Below are 21499 nucleotides of genomic sequence, written 5' to 3' on the forward strand. Positions count from 1 at the left end.
CGGGCCCAGGCGGCCAAACGGCTCCAGACGGTTTTATTTAAATAGCAGGGGCTTAAAAACTCTCGTTCGTTTTAACAAGTTAAATAAAATACAGTGTAAATATCAGCTCTCGTGGGTTTTTTATCTTGTCTACGTACAGCTTATTGGGAAGCTTTTGTGTGCTTTACAGCATAACCAGGCGTCAATCAGCCTGATCGCTGCCTTCAAAAGCAACAGATTGTATAAAACACCGCGATATCAAAAAAAAACAAAAAAAAAGCGCCGGTATAATGTACAAAAAATATTTTTACAGTAATTCAACGTCTAAAATTCAGTTGATTTTCATGGTAAATCATCTTCTCTCAGGAGGAACTGCTGGATGAACTGCTGAGCTTTCCTCTTGCCGGCGATGTCAGGCGTGGGATGTCCCGGAGCAGGTCGCAGTAACAAGCCACCGAACACGCTGGCTGCAGGGAAAAGCACACACTGAGAGCAGGACATGAGGGCCACGCCACCAACCCCTGGCTTTGGAACGAGGCAGGACAAAGCTGAAGATTTTTGGGTCCCTTTCCCAGACTCCTGCTTTTCTTTGGACTATTCACTTATAATAAAAGGTTCAAAGCGGTACAAGCCGCGACTGCACTCGGCTATGAAGTGTTTTGTTGCCCTAACTCTGTGCAGCCCCTCTGAACAGAGGGTTATTTTGCTTGCCTTACCAAGAATGTTCACATCCAAATGGTTTTTCCCTGAATTCTTCAGTAGTTCTCGTAGGAATGCCATCAGATATTCAAACACGTTCCTGTGGCACGCCGGTAGTTCAGAGATAATCTGAGGAGGGGGGAAAAACACCAACATTTATATTGCAGACACAGCAATGCCTTCCAGCTGCACCTGCCCCCCAAACCCCCGTGTCTGCAGGGAGATTTATAACCCAGGAGCACCAATTCCAGATCGTTTAACAGAGGATTAAGCTAGTGAGAGCAAAACACAGTGATTTGGTGTGCCAGAGGCCAGTTTGCCTGCCCTCCCTCTGGAACTGGGGCTGCTCCCTCAGGAAGGCAGCAGTACCTGGCAGCTCAGGCTGTAGTTGCTGGCGCTCTCCAGGCAGGAGCTGTAGAACCTGGAGCAGATGACAGGCTCGGGGAGGCTCTCCAAAAACAGCAGCAGGGCTTCTGCCACTGAGTGGTTGCTGCCCACTGATCCAAACACGGTTAAGGAAGAGCACAGCATGACCTGCTGGTCCTATTTCTGCTGAAACATGAATGAATTTTTGGTTAGGTGTCCCAGAACTCTGCCTACAGCTCCCAGCTTTGGGTTAATCCCCTGGCCACTGGTGCTGTTAGCAGTTGGCCACTTGTGAAATTCATTGACATCGCCAGGACTCAGCAGAGGATGACACAGAGCCACGAGGAAATGCAGAGCTCAGTGACCCTGGGAGGAGAGACAGGAACTTAAAAACCTCTCTCAGTTTTGGCACTCCGGCACAGTGAGCCCTCCTGGCCATCAGTCCAAAAGGATACAGAAGGTATCATACATCCCAGTGTCCAAACAGTCTCGGATTTGCTCAAATTCAGATCTGAGGCCTGGCTGCTGAAACAGGTCCTCCTGCAAAGACAACCCTTTATCAGTCCAAGGAAAAGAGAAGAATTTTGGGTAAACAGAACAATGTCCTTATAATGTGCCTGGAAAGTCCCTCCAAACTGGTGGTTACCACCCAAGTCTCAGCACAAACAGCTCTAGGAAGGCAGTGGCACTGCAGTGAGAGCAGTGCAGGAGGACACTGCTGACGCCTGGACACACAGACACTGTCACTAGCACCAAACACTACCTGGGGCACCAGGACCACTTATCTCCCGTGGCCTTCGGCCAAACACACCCAGCTCACAGAGACTGCTATTACCAGTATCTTCTTCAAAACTTCACCTAATGCAAACATCCCACTTTGTGTTTCCAGTGCCAACCTGCTGGGAAGCGTTGCGATTCAAGTGATCCACCATCATCCACAGCTCTTTTGGGATGTCCATAGGCTTTTCAGCTTGGGCAGGATCATCACTCATGTCTACTGGCATCAGGGTCTGAGGGAGGGCAGTGTGGGCAGGAGGGAGACAAACAAAAGGTAGCTAGCCAAGTCCTGATTCAACTTGGCAAAAATACTTCACAAAGCTTATACCTGAGAATTGAGACTTCTTAATAAAAACAGACAGGCCTTAGCATCTAGTTTTAATGCTCTTGTGTGTTTGGAAGAGAATCTTGTCTTTAACTCACAAGTCTCCGAATGGATTCTGCTGACATGTCCTGGATTGGTTCCTTCATGTAACACAGTGTGTGGATGGGAGACCCAAAGCAACTTGGCAAATAGTTGCCTGTTACAGACAGAAAATAATCCTTCCCTCTGACAAGATGCAAGACTAAGATATCTTCAAGTTTTTCCTCTCCAGAGTTTAGGCGAGTAGCTGTTGATTTATTAACAAACACTTCCAGCTCAACTGTGATCTCAGCATCTGCCAGAAAATGATAAAAAACTCAGTTAAAACCAGTGTTAAACCAAGAGCCTGCAAACAGGCACAGCACTCTCAGGAGTGCAGAAGCAGCTGAGCCAGAAGGGGACAATATCAGCTCATTAACATGAGACAAACAAGGAGGAGGAGCTCACCTGAGAGCAAGAAGCCCTTACTGGGATTAGCAGTCAGCCACTTCTTGCAGTAGGTTTCCTCATCTGGTTTGGTGATAAATTCGAACTGGCAGGGCACTTGGCCATTGCGGATTGTAAACCTCTCTACCTGCAGCTGCATGTATTTAACATCCTTAAACTGGATCTGGAAACAAATGTCAGTCAACATCATCAGCCATTCCACCTTGCCGAGCAGGAATTCCTGTCCTGTGGTTTAATTATTAAGCAGCAAGACAACTAGATTAACCCCTTGCTCCCACTCCCCTCTCTTCCAGGACTGCATAGGATCACACTTGCTTACTCTGAATGCCAAAGTCCTTTGCATCAGGGGGCCCTTTAAAACAAATGCTGCCCTCAAATAACTACAATAAAATTGAGAATGAGATAGCTGTAGCCTCAAATGTCTCCTGAGCTTATCTTTATAATCCCAACACACAAAGCAAAAGCTGGTGTGTGACCTTCTCCAGACCCTTACAATTTTACGTTTTATGTCTGAAAGCACAAGTCAGAGCAAGGGTCACAAACCACCTTTTTACTTTCTCTCTTCCCACCTCAGGGAATGACACACCCTGTGTTTCAGCCTTGCACTGTGAATGGAATTCACCAGCATCTAAACAGGAACAAAGATTCCTAGGGCTTGTAAACAGCAGTTGGAAGTCAAAATATTCTACATTTTTGGAAGCAGACCCAAGGGACTAGGATCCATCTCCTCCTGCTGGGGTCTAGGGTTGCTCAGTTCCTTCAGGGAGTGCTGGCACACCACCATGCCCTACCTCTCTGCGGGACAGGGTCACCGAGGGGATGTTGGCATTCTCCAGCTTGTCCAGGGAGCGGACTATTTCCTCAAAGGCTTTTCGATAGAGCTCTTCATTCACAACCTTCACCTGAAAAGAACACACACTGGACCAGCTAGCAATGACTGTGCCTTTGCAGGACTGCTGGTCCACAGCTGGAAACATGGGAAGTAATTTGATTTTAGCAGCACACCAGAGTAAACAACACAGGGAATGGGCAGAGCTGCTTGGAGCACTAATCTCCAAGATCTTCTCATGATCCAACAGTAAAGGACCTTGCCATAACTAACAAGAGTCACTCAGTCAGTACTAGGTCAACCTTTTTTTTTTCCCCCCCCCAGAAAAAATTAGAAGATTGACAACACACTACTGTGTTCCCAAAGAACACTGACAGATATTCAGGCTTGTCCAGCTTAACTGCAGTATCATTTACACAACTCTTGTTTACTGTGATCAACAATCCCATCTCCATATCTGATCCAACCTGCCTTTCAAGCCATTGTTCTCTGTGGATGCCATAAAAGCAGGAGAGAAAAACCAGCACCCAGGGGATGAGGTGAGCAGAGTTACTTCATCCAGCACTGACATACCTACCCCAATATCAAACACAGAGCTCACTGGCTTGTGGTCACTGAGCTTCAGAGCCATGTGGCTGCGATAGCTCAGCTGGGCAATGTTCTGCCCTTTCCAGAGTATCCGATCACACCACGCTGGAACACGACACTTCTCACTGAAACAGAGGGAAAGAAATCACCATTTCCAGGCACAGTGCAGATGCAGTAACAACACAGGGCACAACACTGCTCACCCAGAGATCAGGGCTTCCTGCCATGGCCTGGAGCTCATTCTCTATCCAAGTGGGATTTTTAACAGTTTCTTCACATAGATATAAAAACTTTGAGTGCTTGCCATAAGGTATCTCTAGCTCCTGCTTTACCTTCTATTTCTTCAAAGGTGCAAGACACAAATAACATACAAAGCAATACTCAGGTATTTTTGACCACGAGAGCCATGAAAAATAAAAACTCAGGCTCTACATTTGTTTGCATTTATTGTTTTCACTGACAGCTGCACAGATATAATTTCTGCACTTGCAGCTGAAGTTCCTGGTTTGCTGAGACTAGAGGAGCTGGTCTGTGTAAAGAGCATTACAAGAAGGATGGTTCTCAGAGGCTTTTGAAGAACAGCACAATTGACTCCACATCAACCCTGGCTGGTCTCACCTGAGCAGGCACAGGAGAGATCAGCAAAAATGAGATCCTAAAAATTTTACTTGGGGGAAAAACCCAACAAACCAGACAAAAAAGAATTAAATCAGCTAAAAGGATTCATTAACTTTGTACACCTCTAAGAGGAAACCTAATAAGATTATTATTGGGAAAAAATATTAGGAGTATCTGACAAATAGCTGTGGGAGAAAAAACAACATAAATAGATGTAAACAGGAGATGAATTTTGGAGTGAAGGGAGAGAACCAGAAATAATCTCAGAACTGTTCCTATTTACAGCCATTAGACCTGCAATATTTTTTAGCCTTGTTTTTACTTCCTTCAATGATAACATCAGCCATTTGTAGCATCTCATCTGAGACAATCACCATACCTTGTGTCCCAGTCATCACAGCCAGCGTCATACTTGTATGTTGGCTGGAAAGAGATCTCTCCCTCTGTGAAGCCTTCAAAGGCTGCATTTGCCTTAATTTGCCTCTTCAGCTACAAAAGAAGATGAAAAGTTTAATTTTAGATAATCCCAAGCACAACTTCCATATGGAGTAAAAGGGAGACACTGAGCCCAGAAAAGGCCAAGGAGTCGTGTGGTTTGTACCAAGCACCCTCAGCACCATGTGCAGGCAGGTGGGACATCAGTACCTGGTCGTACTGGCAGAGCTCTAGAAATGCTTTCTCTTCTACAAGCTGCTTCACTTTTGCCACATCCAGTTCCTCCAGACGATAGTTGAGGTCGCCCAACCACAGGATCACACTGAAAGAGAACATACACCAGAATGTGCAGAGCAGAACACACACCAGGATGTGCAGGGGCCTGAAGCTGCCCCAGGGTGCAGCCAGCCATGGACAGCAGCTCCACTCTGCAGCCCCAGGGCTCTCCCCATCACAAACCCTCTGATGAGCTGCTCTCATCAGGAGTAACAACAGTGAAAACTAAAAAGAGAAGCTGCCTTTTCTATTTTTGCCATTATTAATCACTGTTCTGCATGTTTGTCACTATCCCTTAATGACTGGTGCTGTTATTCTTCCACAGTGACTGAATTCCACAGCTGGGGAAGGCAGTGCTTATTCCTGCCCCAGTGAGTTTTTCTTCCCTTTAGGTCTCCAAAAACAGTCTTTACCATTATGGAGATGGCAGCTCAAATTATAATTACAGCTAGAACGAGACTGCTGGCTGCAGCGGGCCAAGACTTTGTAATTATCTATTTACCTTTGAAAAAAGATTATCTTGATTGGGCTTTGCAAAATTCAGCGGATTTGCAGAATGCATTGTTTAACTATTCAGATGTTTGTTCTGTTCATTATCCAGGCCACAAATTGTTACAAGCAAAATTGAGTTTCAGAGGAAAACCTATGCGAAGTGAAGAGCCCTTGAGTGCTATAACTCTCTTCACTGATGGATCAATGAAAACACATAAATCAGTAGTAATGTGGCAAAGCCAAACAACCAAAACATGAAAATCAGATATTCAAACAGTAGAGGGCTCTCCTCAAATTGTTGAGCTCGCCACAGCAGTCAGAGCTTTTCAGCTGTTAAGGTGAAGAGTGGCATAAGGTGACAAGTGACCCATCAGAACTGTGTGGCTGAGCCCTGTCCAAACCACGGAAAGCTTTTGTGGCCCCTCCAGCTGACATTTATGCCACTGAGCATAAAGAGCCCCACTCCTCACCCCCAGCACATCCACAGAGTGCTCCCTTGCACATGCCATGACTCCCACAGCCAGATGGGAAACATACTCGTGTTTGCCAATAGTGAGAGGGGGCAGATTGGGATCCGACTGGCAGAACTGCATCCGAGAGCAGATGTCTTTGAAGTCCTGGTTCCTCCGCTCGTATTCCTCCGTGTGAGCTGCCAGGTGAGAATTCACAATGCACACGCTGGTGTTGTGGAATTTAAACCTGATGGCAACACCGCCTTTGTTACCCTGGAAAACAAAGACATTGGTTAGAAGCTTCTACACTGCAGATGAGTTACTAGCAATGGACAAGCCAGAAGATTTTGAGACAGACTGTTTAATTCTGGAGGAAGGAATAGGCTGAAAATCCTAATTAGTGATTATTTGAACATTGGTGAACAGCTGGCAGTTCCCTCTCACAGTGCATGGGGATAGCACTATCTGCTTCCAGAGGCAGCCACAGCCCTTAGCTGGAGGAATAACCATTGCATCAAAGAAGGAGGGCTCTTCCAAATCTCACCCCTTCCCATGCACAGCTGCCATTCTTACCATCCTCCCCATGATTCCAGTTCCCACAGTCTCAACTTCCACCTCGGAGATGTTCAAAGCGAGTTCTGCCTTCACATACAACAGGAGCATGATCCCCACCAGCCGCACAAGTTTCACCTGAAAAACAGACCCTGGTCCATTCAATGCTGTCATGGAAGGGGTTTACTGAGAGAAGGCACATCCATCCACAACGTGGGTCACCAAAAAGGAAGTTTCAGGATCATCCAGTGCATCAGCAGGGCTCGCAGTGCACAGGCCCCCAGCAGCACAGCCCAGGAAGGAGCTGGGAGCAACATCAGTAAAGGAAGTTGAAGCCCAAAGCAAGAGCTACAGCACAGACAAAAGCTCATGGAAGGAGATTCCCTTCAACAACAGAGACAAGAGATGAAGCAGACCTATGGAGCAGGAGCTAAAACACAAGCAGTATTCCTATCAGAATACCTTCACAATTCATTCCACCATACATTGTGGGCAGACATGGGAGAAGGTACAAAACTTCCTATTCTCTGTCCCCAAGACAGCAGGAGCTCCCTTTAAGTGGGGAAGCCTGGCTTTGTTTCCCATCCTGTCCCTGCACCCTGCGCAGAAACACTACCTAAAGAACCTGCACAGCCTCAGAAGACACAGCCACTGAGAACAAGAGAAAGCAACGGGAAAAGAGAGCCAAGTGGGAAACGATTCCACACTCAAACCTCCCCAAAAGCCACATTTACCTTTGCATATTTGGCATCTGGGTGAAGACTATCAGTTACAGCTTTAAACCATTCTTCTTCCTTCGGTGTGTCATTGAAAAAGAAGGCTTCTTTAGTCAGATCAAGCTCCTGGAAACTGTGTTAGAGGAAGGAACCCATGGATGCATGCACTTGTTTATAACTCTCCAACCCCTTCTCTGGGAAAGAACTAAATCAGCTTATACTCCCTAAACTCATAACTGAAAACTCAAATTCAGTTATGCTGATCGTAGATGTATGTTAAATGTAAAGCTAAATCCCTGTCATTATTACATCAAAAGGCATTAAGGATTTTGAAACAAACCAAACCCTACAAGACCAACAACCCTGACCGGCTGTGGACACACCCACCCTGGAGCTGTGCAATGCACACCACCAGTGCCAACATTCCTGTGGTGTCCTGGCCCAGCTCCTCTGGGTGACAGATCCACCAGCACAGCCCAGGCTGGTGAGGATGGGGCAGGGACAGACACTCACCCCACGCAGTAAATGTCTGGAGGTTCAGCATCACACCTCAGCCAAGGCTGGAGGCTCTCTGTGGGTGACTGACCGTTCACGTTGTATGTCCCCACAAAAACCCTGCAAAGACAGGGACAGGATCCCAGAGCTGCAAACTGCAGAGCCCAGGAAACAGCACTGCTGTTAACCAGGTAAATAATGTCCCATATAACTAACATGTTGCCAGGGAAAATTACGAAAGGTGACAAAGTTTAAATCCCTAAAGTGATTTAACTACAGCTGCACCTTCACAGACACATTCTTACAGAAGGACACACTGTTACACACAAAGTGTTAAAGAAAAAAAAAACAAAAATAGGGCTGTAGCTGAGCAGTTTGAAATTACAGATTCACAGGGTGAGATGCATAAAACGACTTCAAACACAGTAAAGTTTTGGTCCTAATTACATATTTCACTCAAGCTCTCTCTTATGAGATTATTGGAAGAACTGCATGGATAAGCAGTGGACAGAAATGGGGAGGGAGAAGGCTGGAGCGCACAGAGCTGATGCATTTCCAGACACTGTCTAAAATAAGCACAGAAAAAAAGTGATTTCTCAAAGGCGATTTCCAAAGGCAAGTCTTGATAGAGACATGAATGAAATTCTGCTCTGCTCATGCCTAAACATGGAAAGAAAACTGTTCTGGAAAGTATGGATCATACTTTTCTACAGAATTTCTTGTTTGTGGGGACGCAGGATGAAATAATAGATGAGTTATTCCAATGGTCTATGCCAAGTTACAACCCACAGAAGTAAGTTCTCCTCAGGAATGATGATTACCTGTAGCTCTGGATGTCTGTGTAGGAGTCCTCCATCTGTGCAAGCTGAGATTTAACAATAGTATCTCTGAGTCCAAACTTTGGCTCTGATAACATGGAGGCCTTGTTGGAAGCCATGACACGGGAGGCCCGAACCTGTTCAGTTCTCACTTCAGGCTTGAGTTTGTTTAGCCTGAAAATAAAAACAAAACTGCAGATGAAGCCCAGGATATCCCCACACCCTGACTAGGATATTCCTGCCACCAAGGCCTTAATTCACATTTTTCTGTCTGTTCACTAAAGACAGATAACTTTTGGGATAAGCCAAGGAAATTGAAAAGAGCAGTTCTCAGCAGGCTTGAGATCTCCAGACAAAACCAGTTTAACTAACTAAAATAACAAATGGTTTTCCCCATCCTGATGCAGCCTGTTGATGCAGAGCAGGCCTTACTCACACCTGGAAAATGATACAAAACCTGTACATCTTCCCTGTTTACTGGGGCAAGGAGAGGGAAATCTCATCTCCCTCTGCCTCTGCTCAGCCCTTCCGACCTCAGCCAGAGAATGAAGAATTGTGTTTGTTTAGAAAACCTCCCGGTGGAAATCATCCAGATCTGCCCCGAGTGGGTGGAGGTAGAGGTGGTTTTACTTTCTGTCTCCTGGCTCTGCGATCTCCTTTTGCAAAGGAATAATGCCCCAGTTTGGGAATTCCCAGCAGCAAGTGGATGGTATAAATTTAAGGTCAGCAACCTGCATACCAGTGCCAAGGACAGCACACAGACAGGCTCGGAATGATTTCCATCAGGGTCCACAAAGTCCTGGGAACTGGAAAATGAAACTGCAACATTTTAAGAGTGTATCTATGAGACATGGTGGCTTTAAGCCAAAGCTCTCTGAATTCAAAATAAACAATGCTAGCAGGTCCTGTCCCACTAAACAGCCAAAATATGCCCAAACAGGGGACTGGAAGGATCCTCTCTGAGGGAGTAGAACGAAATTTCCACTAATGTTTTGACAGCATGCTTATGCTGAACTTTTTTCTCTCTTAACTAGAACCTGCAGATTCTCATCTCAAAAAGTTGCCAGCTTCTGCTCTAGACCCCCCCACCTCTGTGCACTGACCTGGGAGGGTTTCTATCACTGCTGTTGTGGCTGCAGCTCTGACTGACTGCTGCTTTTTTTCCATTTTGTTTGACACCTTCAGAGGCAACCGCTTCTGGAAAAACAAACAAACAAACAAACAACGAAAAGTTACACTTTAAATACAAAGTGTTCTTCAATTTATCAACATGCTTATGTAAACACCGGCAAAAATCTGTGGGCAGAAAATAATTCAGAATTGTGTGAAAAGACAAAGTACCCCACAGTCTCTCTTTCAGCTGTCTGATAGATTTAGCTTACTCTGACCCAAGTGTTCTGTGATGAGGCAGCTTCCCCTGCAGAGGAAGAAATGACAGGAGCCACAGAGAGCAGCAGAACCACTGTCCTCCAGCACTTGCTGCTGGATCTCCTTTACAGCTAAGCTGAAGCACGACTTAGCAGCACAAAATCCAAGGCTTTACCCCAGGAATCTGAAAAATTTATGTTAATAGCAGATTTTTCCTTTCTGAAGCAAGACAGGAAGTACAAAGAAAGGGGAAAAGAGGGGAAACAAACAAACAAACAAACCCCACAGTATCATTTAAAGGGTTTCTACCTATATGTAAATACACAGCAAGGCACACGTGTCACGACACCCTGAGGGCCATGAGGAGTCACACCACTGAACCTCAGCAGAAACATCTGCCTCAATGCAAACTGCACATTCCTAAAACAGTAACAGGACTGCTACCACTCACACCAAACTAACCACAGGAGTTAAACGCTGTGGTTAAAACAAAGGACACTAAACACAGCACACTACCTTAGAAAAATTTGACCAGCCTTTCAGCATTTCCTTTCAGTTACAATATTCTGCTCCTACAAGTTGCAAAATAACAGTTAAATGAGAGGATTCGTCTCTGTGTTTAAGATGCAAACCCAGCAATCTTAAAACCATGCTCCTCGGCACACAAATCTAATGATGATGTAGAAATTGTTAGGACTGTTGGGTTTTGGGCATTCAGCTGAGCTTCTCCTCCAGTCAACACAGCCCAGATAAAAGTAAGATGCTATTGGTGTCACAGAACATTGTGCAGAACAAGAGCACAAAACAGAAATAGACCAGAAAATCCCCAGGCCCTCGGGATACAAACCAGATGGCAAGAAGTGGCCAAATTCTCAGCCTGGAAAACCTCTTCTGCCCAAGAGCCTTCTGAGAATAGACTGTGTAAGAGGATTTATCAGAGCTGGGACACAGAAGAGCACATGACTGAAACCTCACTGCAGATCACCCAGCTCCAGCCAAGCAGAATTGACCAGGAGCACACAGGGATGCACTGGGAAGTGTGGGCCCAGGGGCACAGCAGTTTCTCCATGGGCTTTGAGAACTCAGTTACTACTCCTTGGGCCTCTGCAAGCCCTCCCAAAAACAACCACGCAACATCCCTTGAGAGTGAGTGACAGGAACCAACCTGAACCTTCACCTCGATGGACAATGGTTACTTTTGTGCCAAGAAAAGAGCAGATTCCTTGGCGTTATTACCTACATGGGTCCATGCCACTTGCCAATCTGCAGAAGGCATTATTGCAGAGTGGAAAGACACGTGAGTCTGCTGCTGACACAACTGCTACCTGATCCAAAGTTAAATACATCACACCTTGCATTCTAACCTCATGGGCAGAAAGCAGCTTTAGGGAGGATCCTCCTAAGAAACAGATTAGCTTTGGAAAAGGGCTGCTTCCTTTAGGTAAATTTATATCTAGCCCCAGACTTCTGTAGTCAGAGGGATCTATATGGCAGCACTCTGAAGTGGAATAATTACCTTGTTCAGTAATTGAACTGAGCACAGAAATACAGAGCAACATGCAGCGATTACAGGAGGTCTCAATTGCACAGGATTTGCAGTTAAATGAGATTCAAGCAGTAATAAAGGCATTAATGTTAAAAATGTGCAGTGCCATTATGGTACAGCAGGAAAACGTATCGTATCTCCTGGACAAAACAGGATTCACGCTCAGAGTCCAAAGGAGAGAATTCAATTAGCCTTCATGCAACTACAAGCGAAACGCCAACATTCGGTTTTGGAACCCCACACTGACTTCCAGGAATCGCTTTAGCTCTGAATCTTGTCACACGTGCACTCTGCAAAGCGGGAAACACCACCGAGCACAGCGAGCGGCGGAGGAGGCGCCGGAAGAGCGCGGCCCGCCCGGCGGAGCCCACCCGGGGCGGGCACCGGGTCACAAACCCACCGGAGCCCCGGCGGGCAGAGCCCGGCGGCAGCTCCGCGCCCGCTGCCCGCGGCGGAGCGGCCCCGGAGCGCCGCGGGAGCAGCGACGGAGCGGCCCCTCCGCCTCCCGGCCCCGGCAGCGCCGCCGAGCTCCGGGCGGGCGCTCAGCCCCGCTCCGGCCTCGCCTCCCCGGACAGACCCACCCCGGCGGGTCCCCGCGCTCACCTCGGCGCGGCCGGCCGCCCGCGGACATCGCCGCAGCTCGGCCCCACGGCCGCCCCGGCCCCGGCGCGGCCCCGGCGCCCGCCCCAGCCCGCCCCGACCCGCCCCCGGCAGCCGCGCCCCGCGCCCGTCCGGCCTCGGGCCCGCACAGAGCACCCGCCTCTGCGCCCCGAAACACCGACCGTCGCTGCCCGGACGCCTGACGGTGCGGAATCGCGACTCGCGACAGTGCTGAGCGAGTTTCAGCAGGGAGAGGCCAGCGCTGCTCCTCCGCAGGCGGGAGGGGCGAGCGGAGGCAGCACCTGCGCGGCCGGAGGCGAAGGGGAACCGTCACATCCGCACGCACGGAGCTCGTACCTGCGCTGCACCTGCTGACCTCCTGCAGGAACGTGCGCGTGTGGGAGCCGAAAGGCAGCTGCACTGTCAGCCGCTCGTCCGCTGAGCTGATCTGGACAGTCACGTCCGAGCCTGAGGACATGGGGAGAGAGAGCTCCTGAGGGTCGTGCTGACAAAGCCTTCACAAACTGAGCTTTCCTCTGCTCTACAACGGGTGTGCACATGCACCCAGCCTCTGCCCCATGCCTTCTTATCACCTTCCTTTCCAAAATTTTACATGAGAATGCCACTTAAAATATAAAAATCGTAATTTATAAAAAAATTTATTCTGCTTGTTCAGGGACAATTATTAACCTTCCAGCAGCAGTTTAAAAACATAGGGAAAATTAGTTCCCTTGGTTGAATGGGGCTGGCAGTGCGCATTAGCACCAGCTAACAACGACCAACAGCATGGCAACTGCCCCGGGAGCCACAGGGCACAACCCCTCCCCAGTCAGCCAAAACTCCCCACTCCTGCCCCACTGCATGCAGCTGGCACAGAGCCCAGAGCATCTGTAACCCAGCCGCCAAATCAAGCACAGAACTCACCGATGACGCGAAGGTCACTGTCGAGTACAACTGCAAAAGTAAGACAAAGTTCAGTTGAAAGCTAAGCAACAGATTTGCAGACCACGCTGATACTCTGAGATTAGTGAGCTGGGCAACTTCTCCAAACCCCAAATGTTCCCTGCAGGAACAGAGGCAGGCAGAACAAAATCTGCTGGGCAGAGGCCGTGGCTGGGCCTGATGGGACTATAGAGGAGCTCTGGTCCTCACACAGCCCTGCCAGAGATGCCTTGTGATGCACAAGTTTCACCAAGGATAACAAACTGTTGCAAAAATGTGCAGGCAGAACAGACTGCAAATTTCAGGAAGCAGAGGAGCAGAAGATGAACTCCAAACCCCTTCAATCCCATTCTTTGGAACTGGCCACTGAGGCGCCACGGTGTGTCAGTACCTTCTTCCACTGCAAACCCGTCTGTGATGGGGATCACCCTCTCCAGCCAGACGTCCTCGGCTGTGATGGCCATCCGCCGGTGGGTGTACACATAGATCCTGCAAGCACAGAGCAGACGTGCAGGCAAAGCCTCCTCAGTCCTGGCATGTCTGCACACAGACAGGCACAGACCCCATCCCACCCTGCAGCACCTGCCAGCACAGCCTCATGCGAATCCCAAAGGAGCTCCTCAACCAAGTGCCCACCCACCTGCTCACCCCACCCCTCAGATACTGTGTTCACATTCCTGGCAGAGCAGAGCAGCTCTGGGGCTCTTCACTGACCACCCACACCATCGAGGCACCACGCCTTCAAACGGCTGCCCTACAGGACTGCACCCTGCTGAAAAGCCCGTGGGATGGGAGGGGGCTCTCAGGCGGCTGTCGGGGCTCCTGAGGGACCCGCAGAGTTCTCTCGGGCGCTCTCCCTGCCCGCCCCGCGCTCCGGTACGGCACCCACGCGTGCTGCCCGCGGCACTCCACCAGGCCCAGCAGCCGGCTCTCCACGCTCTCCCCCGACGCCAGGAGGCCCTGCACCGCCTGCGGCTGCGGGTCAAGGAACGCTGGGACGAGCGGCAGCGAGCGGGGACGGAGCCGAGATCGGTGCGGGGGGATCGGCCGGGACAAACCGGAGGGACAGGGGACGGACCGGAGGGAGCGCGGCGGGGACAGCGGGATGGAGCGGCGGGGACAACCCGCAGGGGGACGGGGACAGCCCGAGGGAGGGACGGGGACAGCGGGATGGAGCGGCGGGGACAGCGGGAGGGAACAGCGGGAACAACCCGCAGGGGACAGGGGGACAGGCCGGAGGGAGCGACAGGGACAGCCCGGAGCTGCACCGCGACGCCGGGGCCGATTAAAGGATACGATCCGGCAGGTCGCCCCCCTCCCTAGGCTCTCCTGGATGGCCACCGACTGGTCCATCTCCGCCCCGGCAGCGCGGCGGACGGCGCTCCCCGGGGCCGGGACCGGAGGCTCTCCCTTCCCTCCCCCCCGGCGGCGGCGGCTGCGCGCTCAGGGCGGCCGGGGTAACGCGATGCTGCTCGGCGGCGGCGGCGGCGGCGGCTCCGTTATCGCTGCGCTCCGGAAATAACGGGGCCGCGGCAGGAACCGGCGCTGGGAGCGGTCTGGCCCGGCAGGGACGGCGGCCGAGCGGACGCTGCCCGGCGGGATGCGGGGGACGGGGGAGGCTCGGCACGGCCCTGCCCGAACGCCGCGTCCCCGGCTGGCCCCTCCCGGAAGGAAAGGGACACTGAGAGGGGGAACCTCTCGGGCCGGCAGGCATGGGAAAGGATGATTTCCACCGAAAATCGCGAGATGCTCGTATTTTCAGTAGCCCTGTGAATTACTTTTTGTTTCGTGGTTGTTGTTTTTTTTTTGGGGGGGGGGGGGATTTGGTGGGGGGGTTTTTTTGTGTGTGTGTGTGTTTTGGATTTTTTTTGTTTGTTTTGTTTTTTCGGGGTTTTTTTGGTTTTGTTTTGGTTTGGGGGTTTTTGTTTGTTTGTTTTCTTGGGGTTTTTTGTTTGTTTTTTTGGTGGTTTGGTTTTTTGGGTTTTTTTTTTTTTTTTTTTTTTTTTTTTTTTTTTTTTTTGGTTGTTGTTGTTGAATTTCAAGACGACCCAGCACAGGAGCCGGGCTTTTCTTCAAATCAATTAATGCGGAGTGCAGAAGTAAGTGCTGTAAAATATCACCTTTTGCACTGTAGAGACGGAATTTGGGCTAAATCAGCTCCTTCCACGGTCGTAGGAGATGTAAATCGAAAGACATCTCAAAGGGAAAAACCCGAGTGGTCTCGGTCAGTGACAGCTCTGCACCACTTCCCCTCTCTGCTCACCAGTGGACAAGGGAACAGGCTGAAGACGCTGCTCTAAGCACCAAACCTGGCAAGAATTGTGGTGCTGGGCTGTGTTTTTGAGATAGAAGAACCTTTGACATGAATACACTGACAGTGGCCCAAAACAAAGTGAACACACACCCCAAACGCTGAGCTGCGGTTTCGCTGTCCCAGAACCGGCACTGCAGCGTGGCAGGGGCCGGCTGTGGGACAGTGACGTGTTTTCCATGCAGCCCCACATCCAGCCCGTTAGGGCTGGCAGTGCTCCATGAGGGCCAGCACCACAGAACTTTCTTGCTGGGAAAGTACACGAGGCTCCGAGGGCTCAAACCAGCTCAGCCCAGCTCTCCCGCCCTCCCACAGGTCACACTGTGTCCAGCCACACACAGAACAGCAGCACCAAAGGGGGCTGACACAAAGATTTTAATGTTTTGCAGTCTTTTCTCTAAGGAGCCGGTGGGAGCAGAGGACAGGGGTGGCAGGGAGCAGCACCGTGGCAGTGCATTGACTCCGGGTAATTCTGCCTGGCCAGCTCCACCCGAGCTCTGTGTGCTCACCTCCGCGCTCTGCCTTTAGCAGTAGAGAGCCAGAGGTGTGAAACAGAATCACCTAAAACGTGAGATGCTTTTAGATTAATCCCACTTCCCTGCCTAAAACTGGGAGATGAAACATGAGGTTGCTATTTTACCTACATGGACAAGAAACATTTCACTGCCAGAGCACTTTGGAACTAACAGGTCAGAGGGGGTGCAGGGAGGCTGCCACAAGCAGGTCACTGATGAGAGCAGCCCGTGTGCCCCAGTCAATGCAGAATTTTCTGGGGTTTAAAGAGGTCTCTTGTTCCAGATCCTGAGGTCCCCCATTCCAGCAGCACAGAAGCACACCCTGCACCACTCCCAGGATGCACAATTAGTTTGCAGGTCTCTCAGATCTACAGAATTTGGGCAGGGTAGGGTAGAATCCCTTGATGTAGCTTCCTAAGTGCACAGATCAAGTGCTTTTCCTCTGGGAAAAGGGGAATCTTGTTCTCAACTACTTAAAATTTACTGAAATGGCAGGACTCACCTATCCTGGGGTGGTGCAGGATTCAGGGTGCAGCTTAAGGGTGGGTTAGGATCAACAGCAGGGGCCTGAGCAGGGCAAGCAAAGTGACTCCCAAGGGTGTGCAGCTGCCCATGAGCAGATGCAGAGGGCCCAGGACACGTTGTTGATGGGACAGGGACAGGACAGAGGGGGTTTGCGGGCAACCTTGGCTGAAATCAGAGCAGCAGGATCCTACTGACCCTGCAGGAGTGGGTGTGGAGCTGCCTGACTGCTGCCTAACCCCAGAGGGAGGTGGAGACCCTGTAACTCAGCAGAAGGACCACCCCACATGCCACGACCTTCAGGAGCGGGGCCAGTGTCACCTGCCCGGCGCTGTTGACGTGGACTTTGCCGTCCAGTTTCAGACAGCTGGCTTTTGGGCTGGCAGGGCAGCACTCCTGGTAACAGGCAGCCTTCATCCCACCAGCACAGACTGGTTTGGCGGCCTTGCAGGCTTTGCTACATCCTGCCATGTAATTCAAGCCCGTCTTCTTCATCTGAAAGCAGAGACACATTAGCCTGGGGGTCATGCCGAGCCTTTAGTGCTGGCATTACAGGAACAGAATGCTCTGCAGCCCCAGGCCATACCTCACAGAAGTCCTGCCCCAAAATGCATTTAGAGATGGTCTTCTTGCCTTTGAAACACTCATTCCCTTGACAGGAAAATGCTGTACACACTTTCCCCTATGAGAGAAAGGACCGGGGAGACACCAATTGTCCATCAGACTCGCAGGACAAAAACTGCATTTCAGACAGCCGAGGGCTCCTCTCCACCCCCCTCTGTTCTGCTGGTATTTGTGCTCTCAGGCATTTTAGATCCAGAGATAAAGGAGTATTCTGAAACTGCAAGAAACCACTGAAAGACCAGCAGAGCAAGCAAGTTTCAAGCCTCCTTTTCCTTCCTCTTAAGTGGTCTCTGCAAAGATAACCATCTTCCCCTCCGCTAGGCTCAGGAAGGGGCTGCAGAGCCCAGTGGGTGCTGCACCCTTCGTGCAGCTGCAGGACGGCTCATCCCATGGTCAGATCAAAGTGCCTGAGCTGGTGCAAGCACTGGTGTGGGGAACAGGCCTGATGGACAGGGATAAGGCCCACTGCACAGGGCTCCTTATGGACTCCTCACTTCCTGCGCTCATTCAGGATTTGTTGCCTTTCCAGAGTCTGCCTTTTACCCCATAAAGGAAGTGGAGGAGGGGCCTTTTCCTGTCCCCTGCTCAGGTGGGACCTCGGCCATCCCAGCAGCCACAGACCCCAGAACCCAAGGGTGCAGCAGCCTCTTCTCCTGTGGTACCTACGTTTTGTGGGGGAGGCCGAGGGGTGGTGGTGGTGGTGGTTGTCAGTGGCACGGCGGTGCTGGTGGGTGCCAGGTCACCTGCGGACACACGAGGAGCCCCGTGAGGCTGCACACACAGCCCACACGGGGCCAGATTCACCAGCACTGCTCACACCGTGGCCAGAGCTGCCAGGGCCACCCTGCCCCTCACCCAGCGCCAAGGGCAGAGCAAACCCCGGGGCAGAGGACATGCAGCAATGCAGCCACAGCCCCTCCACCATTCTGCCCGCCCACCTCCCACCTGTGCTGCAGAACAAAGCTGGGTGATACCGTAGGCAGTGGCGTTGAGCTGCAGGCAGAGAGGGCCAGCACAGCACTCCAGGGCACAGCGCTGCCTGCTCAGGCTGCCGTTGGTGCTGCACGGCTCCCTGCACCCGCTGCTGCACCGGGCTGTGTAGTTGGTGCTGGAGAAACGATAAAGCTGCAACGGGCAGAGTCAAAGGATGGAATGAGTGTGAGGAGGTGCTGTCAGAAAAGAGCAAAACTAACTGACAGGCTGTCAGAGAGGAAAGGGAGATGGGAGATGGACACAGCAATAGAGCACGGTGGATTCCTGAGATAAAGAAAGGGAAGGCTTTCCCTCTTGCAGCCCCCTTGCACCTCCATACCTCGCAGTAAGTCTCGTTGTGGCAGGTGGTTGTCCCGTTGGCGTGGGCTCCATCCTGGTAGCACCTCTCTCCGGAGCACTGAAAGCTCTGGCAGGTTTGCTGGAGAGACACCAAGGTGTCACCTTGCAGCAGAGCCTCCTCACACAGCACTGCAGGGCTGTCCCCAACCACAGCCTCAGTGTCTGGAGGGGCCACCCCACCCGGCCACCCTTCCACCACAGGAGATGCTCCCATGGCACTCCTGGATCTTGTGACCAGCCAGGCACTGTCCACAGGGTGCAATGGCCCAGCAATACCCCTCTTTCCATTCCTTGCCTTACCATTGTCTCTTCTGCTCCCTTCATAGAGGTGTTGGTGGCCACCAGAGAGGCATTGTTGGTGGCCACCACCATTGAGGTGTTCTTGGCGGCTGCCAAGGCCTCCTTGGTAGTTGCCACCACCATCAAGGAATTCTTGGTGGCTGCTGAGGTGTTCTTGGTGGCCATGGGCACCACTGGAGTGTTCTTGGTGGCTACCAAGGCCTCCTTGGTAGTTACCACCACCAAGGCATTCTTGATGGCTGCCAAGGTGTTCTTGGTGGTTGCCAATGCATTCTTGGTGGCCTTGACTGTCACCGAGGTGTTCTTGGTGGCCATAGCCACCACTGAGATGTTCTTGGTGGTTGCCAATGCGTTCTTGGTGGCCTTGACTGTTACCGAGGTGTTCTTGGTGGCCATGGCCACCACTGAGATGTTCTTGGTGGTTGCCAATGCGTTCTTGGTGGCCTTGACTGTTACCGAGGTGTTCTTGGTGGCCATGGCCACCACTGAGATGTTCTTGGTGGTTGCCAATGCGTTCTTGGTGGCCTTGACTGTCACCGAGGTATTCTTGGTGGCAACAGAGGTGTTGGCAGTGGCCACCACTGCAGCATTCTTGGTGGTGGCCACCACTATGGCAGTCTTGGTGACCGCCACCACTGTGGCATTCCGGGTGGCCACTGAAGCGTTCTTCGTGGTCACAGCCACCAATGAGGCCTTCTTGGTGGTCACTGCCCCTACCAAGGTGTTCTTGGTGGCTGCTGAGGTGTTCTTGGCGGCCACCATGGTATTGGCGGCTGTGTTGTTCTCTGAAAAACAAAAGCTCCTGCTTGGTGAAGGAAGCACCAAGGGAAAACGTGCTCGGTAAGCCCTGTGTCCCTTCCTGAGCCATGGCACAGTCCAGAGGGACCTGTGGGATGCCTCTGTCACACTGTGGCTGGGAGGTGAAGTGGCAGTGACAGGATGTCCCCAACAGGGTCCACTTGCAGCCACCAACTGGGCAGCCCAAGAAGCAGCTCAGAGCCAAGAGCCCACACAGCAGCACTATGGACAGATGTTACAACGGCCTCTCCCTTCCACTTCCAGCCATATTGCCTGGGAAGAACAGGCTTTTAAACCATGAGGAAAGGTTCCTGACCTGTCCTGCAGCTCTGTCCTACAGAGCACAGCCTGGAGAGGACAGACAAAGTCCCTGGTGCACCACGCTGCCTTTGCCCCACTCCCTGCAGGCCCCCCGCTTTCCCCTTGGGATACAGAGCTCACCTGCTGTGCCAAGAGAGTCCTGAAGACAGAGTTGCAGAGCCAAGATGCAGAGCAGCAAGCCTGGAATGGAGCGGGAATGACTGAGAGCACCACACCTGCTGCCTGCTTTACCCACAGCCCAGAGAGCCTCCCCAGCAGCACCGGCTGAAAGGCTTCTCTTGAAACAGAGAAGCAGGGATACTCCTCCACCTTCCCAAAGCCCCAGGTGACCAGCAGCCATCCCTCACCCCAGGGAGGCCTCTGGAACAGCCCCCAACACCTGGAGCAGAGATGGATCTAGGAAGGGGAACAGACAGACAGACAGACAGACACTGCTCTCCCTGCTGCACCAGAGCCCCATTACCTCGAGCAGGGGACACGAGCCATCGGTGTCCAGCCATCCTCATCCACCAGCAGCTGCACCCGCACCTGGCAGAAGGGGCAAGGTCAGAGCTGCTCCCCCGAGGTGCAGGGTGGACACCCCAGTGCAGCTCTGTGCCCAACCTCCAGTACTCAGCCCCAGGACAACCAGTGACCCCTCCTGCGGCTCCCCAAACCCACCGAGGCTGCCGTGGCTGCTGACGGGGAGCAGGAGCCCTGGGGAGCTCTGTGTGCTGTTGGTGTGGCAACAACCCTCCCCTGTGGAGCTCACAGGCAGCACAGCCCTGCAGGAGTCAGGGTGGCACAGGGAAAAGTGCAGTTTGCTGCTGCTGCTCCTGCTGCAAGTGAAGATGGGACCTGGCTCTGCATCCTCTGTTTGCATTCCAAATGTTTACCTGTTTTGCTAAGGAAATGGTGATGTGACTCCAAGCAGGCTCCAAAGCCAAATTCTCCATGGAGAATGGTAATACTCCCCTCCTGCTTTATGATTTAGGCTGAGTCACCATTCCCCCAGGACCTGCAGGGGCTGAAGCTCATACAGAGACCTCCAAGGCTGTTCCCTCAGTGGCAGAAAAGACAAGAGGCAGCTGGCACCTCACCCTGCAAAGCAGCCCAGCCACCTCCCAGAACAGCTCTGGACATCCTCACTGAGCCCAGTGCCAGCCCAGCCCCAGGGCGGGCAAGGAACCAACATCTGCCTGATGTGGCCTCATCCCAGAACATCCTTCCCCCCAGGCAGGGAAAGAGCCCGGAGCACTCACCTGTCTGCCTGTTCCCGAAGCCCCGGAGCACCTGCAGTCCCTGCCAGCACTGGAGCACCTCTGAGCAGCTGCTGTGGCACCTGCCCCACAGGCCAGCCCCACCCCTGCCAGCCAACCCCCGGGGGAGTGTCACATGTGCCTCCACAGCAGCAGGGACACAAAGGGCCCTGAACAGC

The 21499-nt window shown here is 51.7% G+C and overlaps 2 protein-coding genes across 2 annotated transcripts; both read right to left on the bottom strand.

Moving 5' to 3' along the window:
- Positions 1-16: 16 nt before the first annotated feature.
- Positions 17-14806, bottom strand: INPP5B (inositol polyphosphate-5-phosphatase B). Its single transcript, XM_066204438.1, has 22 exons — positions 14656-14806; positions 14249-14328; positions 13751-13848; positions 13342-13371; positions 12775-12885; positions 10007-10100; positions 8907-9077; positions 8104-8205; positions 7609-7723; positions 6896-7012; positions 6408-6595; positions 5313-5424; positions 5047-5156; positions 4039-4174; positions 3424-3534; positions 2633-2795; positions 2245-2480; positions 1941-2054; positions 1500-1584; positions 1048-1175; positions 696-807; positions 17-446 (listed from the first exon to the last, which is right to left on the bottom strand). The coding sequence occupies exons 1-22, from the start codon at positions 14710-14712 to the stop codon at positions 322-324; spliced, it is 2595 nt and encodes an 864-aa protein (XP_066060535.1). The 5' UTR covers positions 14713-14806; the 3' UTR covers positions 17-321.
- A 1168-nt stretch (positions 14807-15974) lies between these two features.
- On the bottom strand, positions 15975-19725 carry LOC136301586 (uncharacterized). Its single transcript, XM_066204724.1, has 5 exons — positions 18964-19725; positions 18644-18742; positions 18306-18456; positions 17998-18074; positions 15975-17389 (listed from the first exon to the last, which is right to left on the bottom strand). The coding sequence occupies exons 1-5, from the start codon at positions 19723-19725 to the stop codon at positions 17165-17167; spliced, it is 1314 nt and encodes a 437-aa protein (XP_066060821.1). The 3' UTR covers positions 15975-17164.
- Between the last annotated feature and the right edge of the window lie 1774 nt (positions 19726-21499).

Source organism: Chamaea fasciata, unplaced genomic scaffold (assembly GCF_029207755.1).
Source record: "Chamaea fasciata isolate MVZ Bird 193981 ecotype frontalis unplaced genomic scaffold, bChaFas1.0.hap1 SCAF_26, whole genome shotgun sequence".
NCBI classification, from domain to species: Eukaryota; Metazoa; Chordata; class Aves; order Passeriformes; family Sylviidae; genus Chamaea; species Chamaea fasciata.

Excerpts from the sequence above, each read along its gene's own strand:
- LOC136301586 (XM_066204724.1), bottom strand. The coding sequence starts at position 19,725 with ATGGTGGCCGCCAAGAACACCTCAGCAGCCACCAAGAACACCTTGGTA. Across the intron at positions 18,075-18,305 it reads GCTCAACGCCACTGCCTACG|GTGACCTGGCACCCACCAGC; the intron begins GTATCACCCAGC and ends GTGTGTCCGCAG. Across the intron at positions 17,390-17,997 it reads CTCGGCCTCCCCCACAAAAC|GGGAAAGTGTGTACAGCATT; the intron begins GTAGGTACCACA and ends TTTCTCTCATAG.
- INPP5B (XM_066204438.1), bottom strand. The coding sequence starts at position 14,712 with ATGGACCAGTCGGTGGCCATCCAGGAGAGCCTAGGGAGGGGGGCGACC. Across the intron at positions 4,175-5,046 it reads TGTGATGACTGGGACACAAG|TGAGAAGTGTCGTGTTCCAG; the intron begins GTATGGTGATTG and ends CCTCTGTTTCAG. Across the intron at positions 447-695 it reads TTTGGATGTGAACATTCTTG|CCAGCGTGTTCGGTGGCTTG; the intron begins GTAAGGCAAGCA and ends TTTTCCCTGCAG.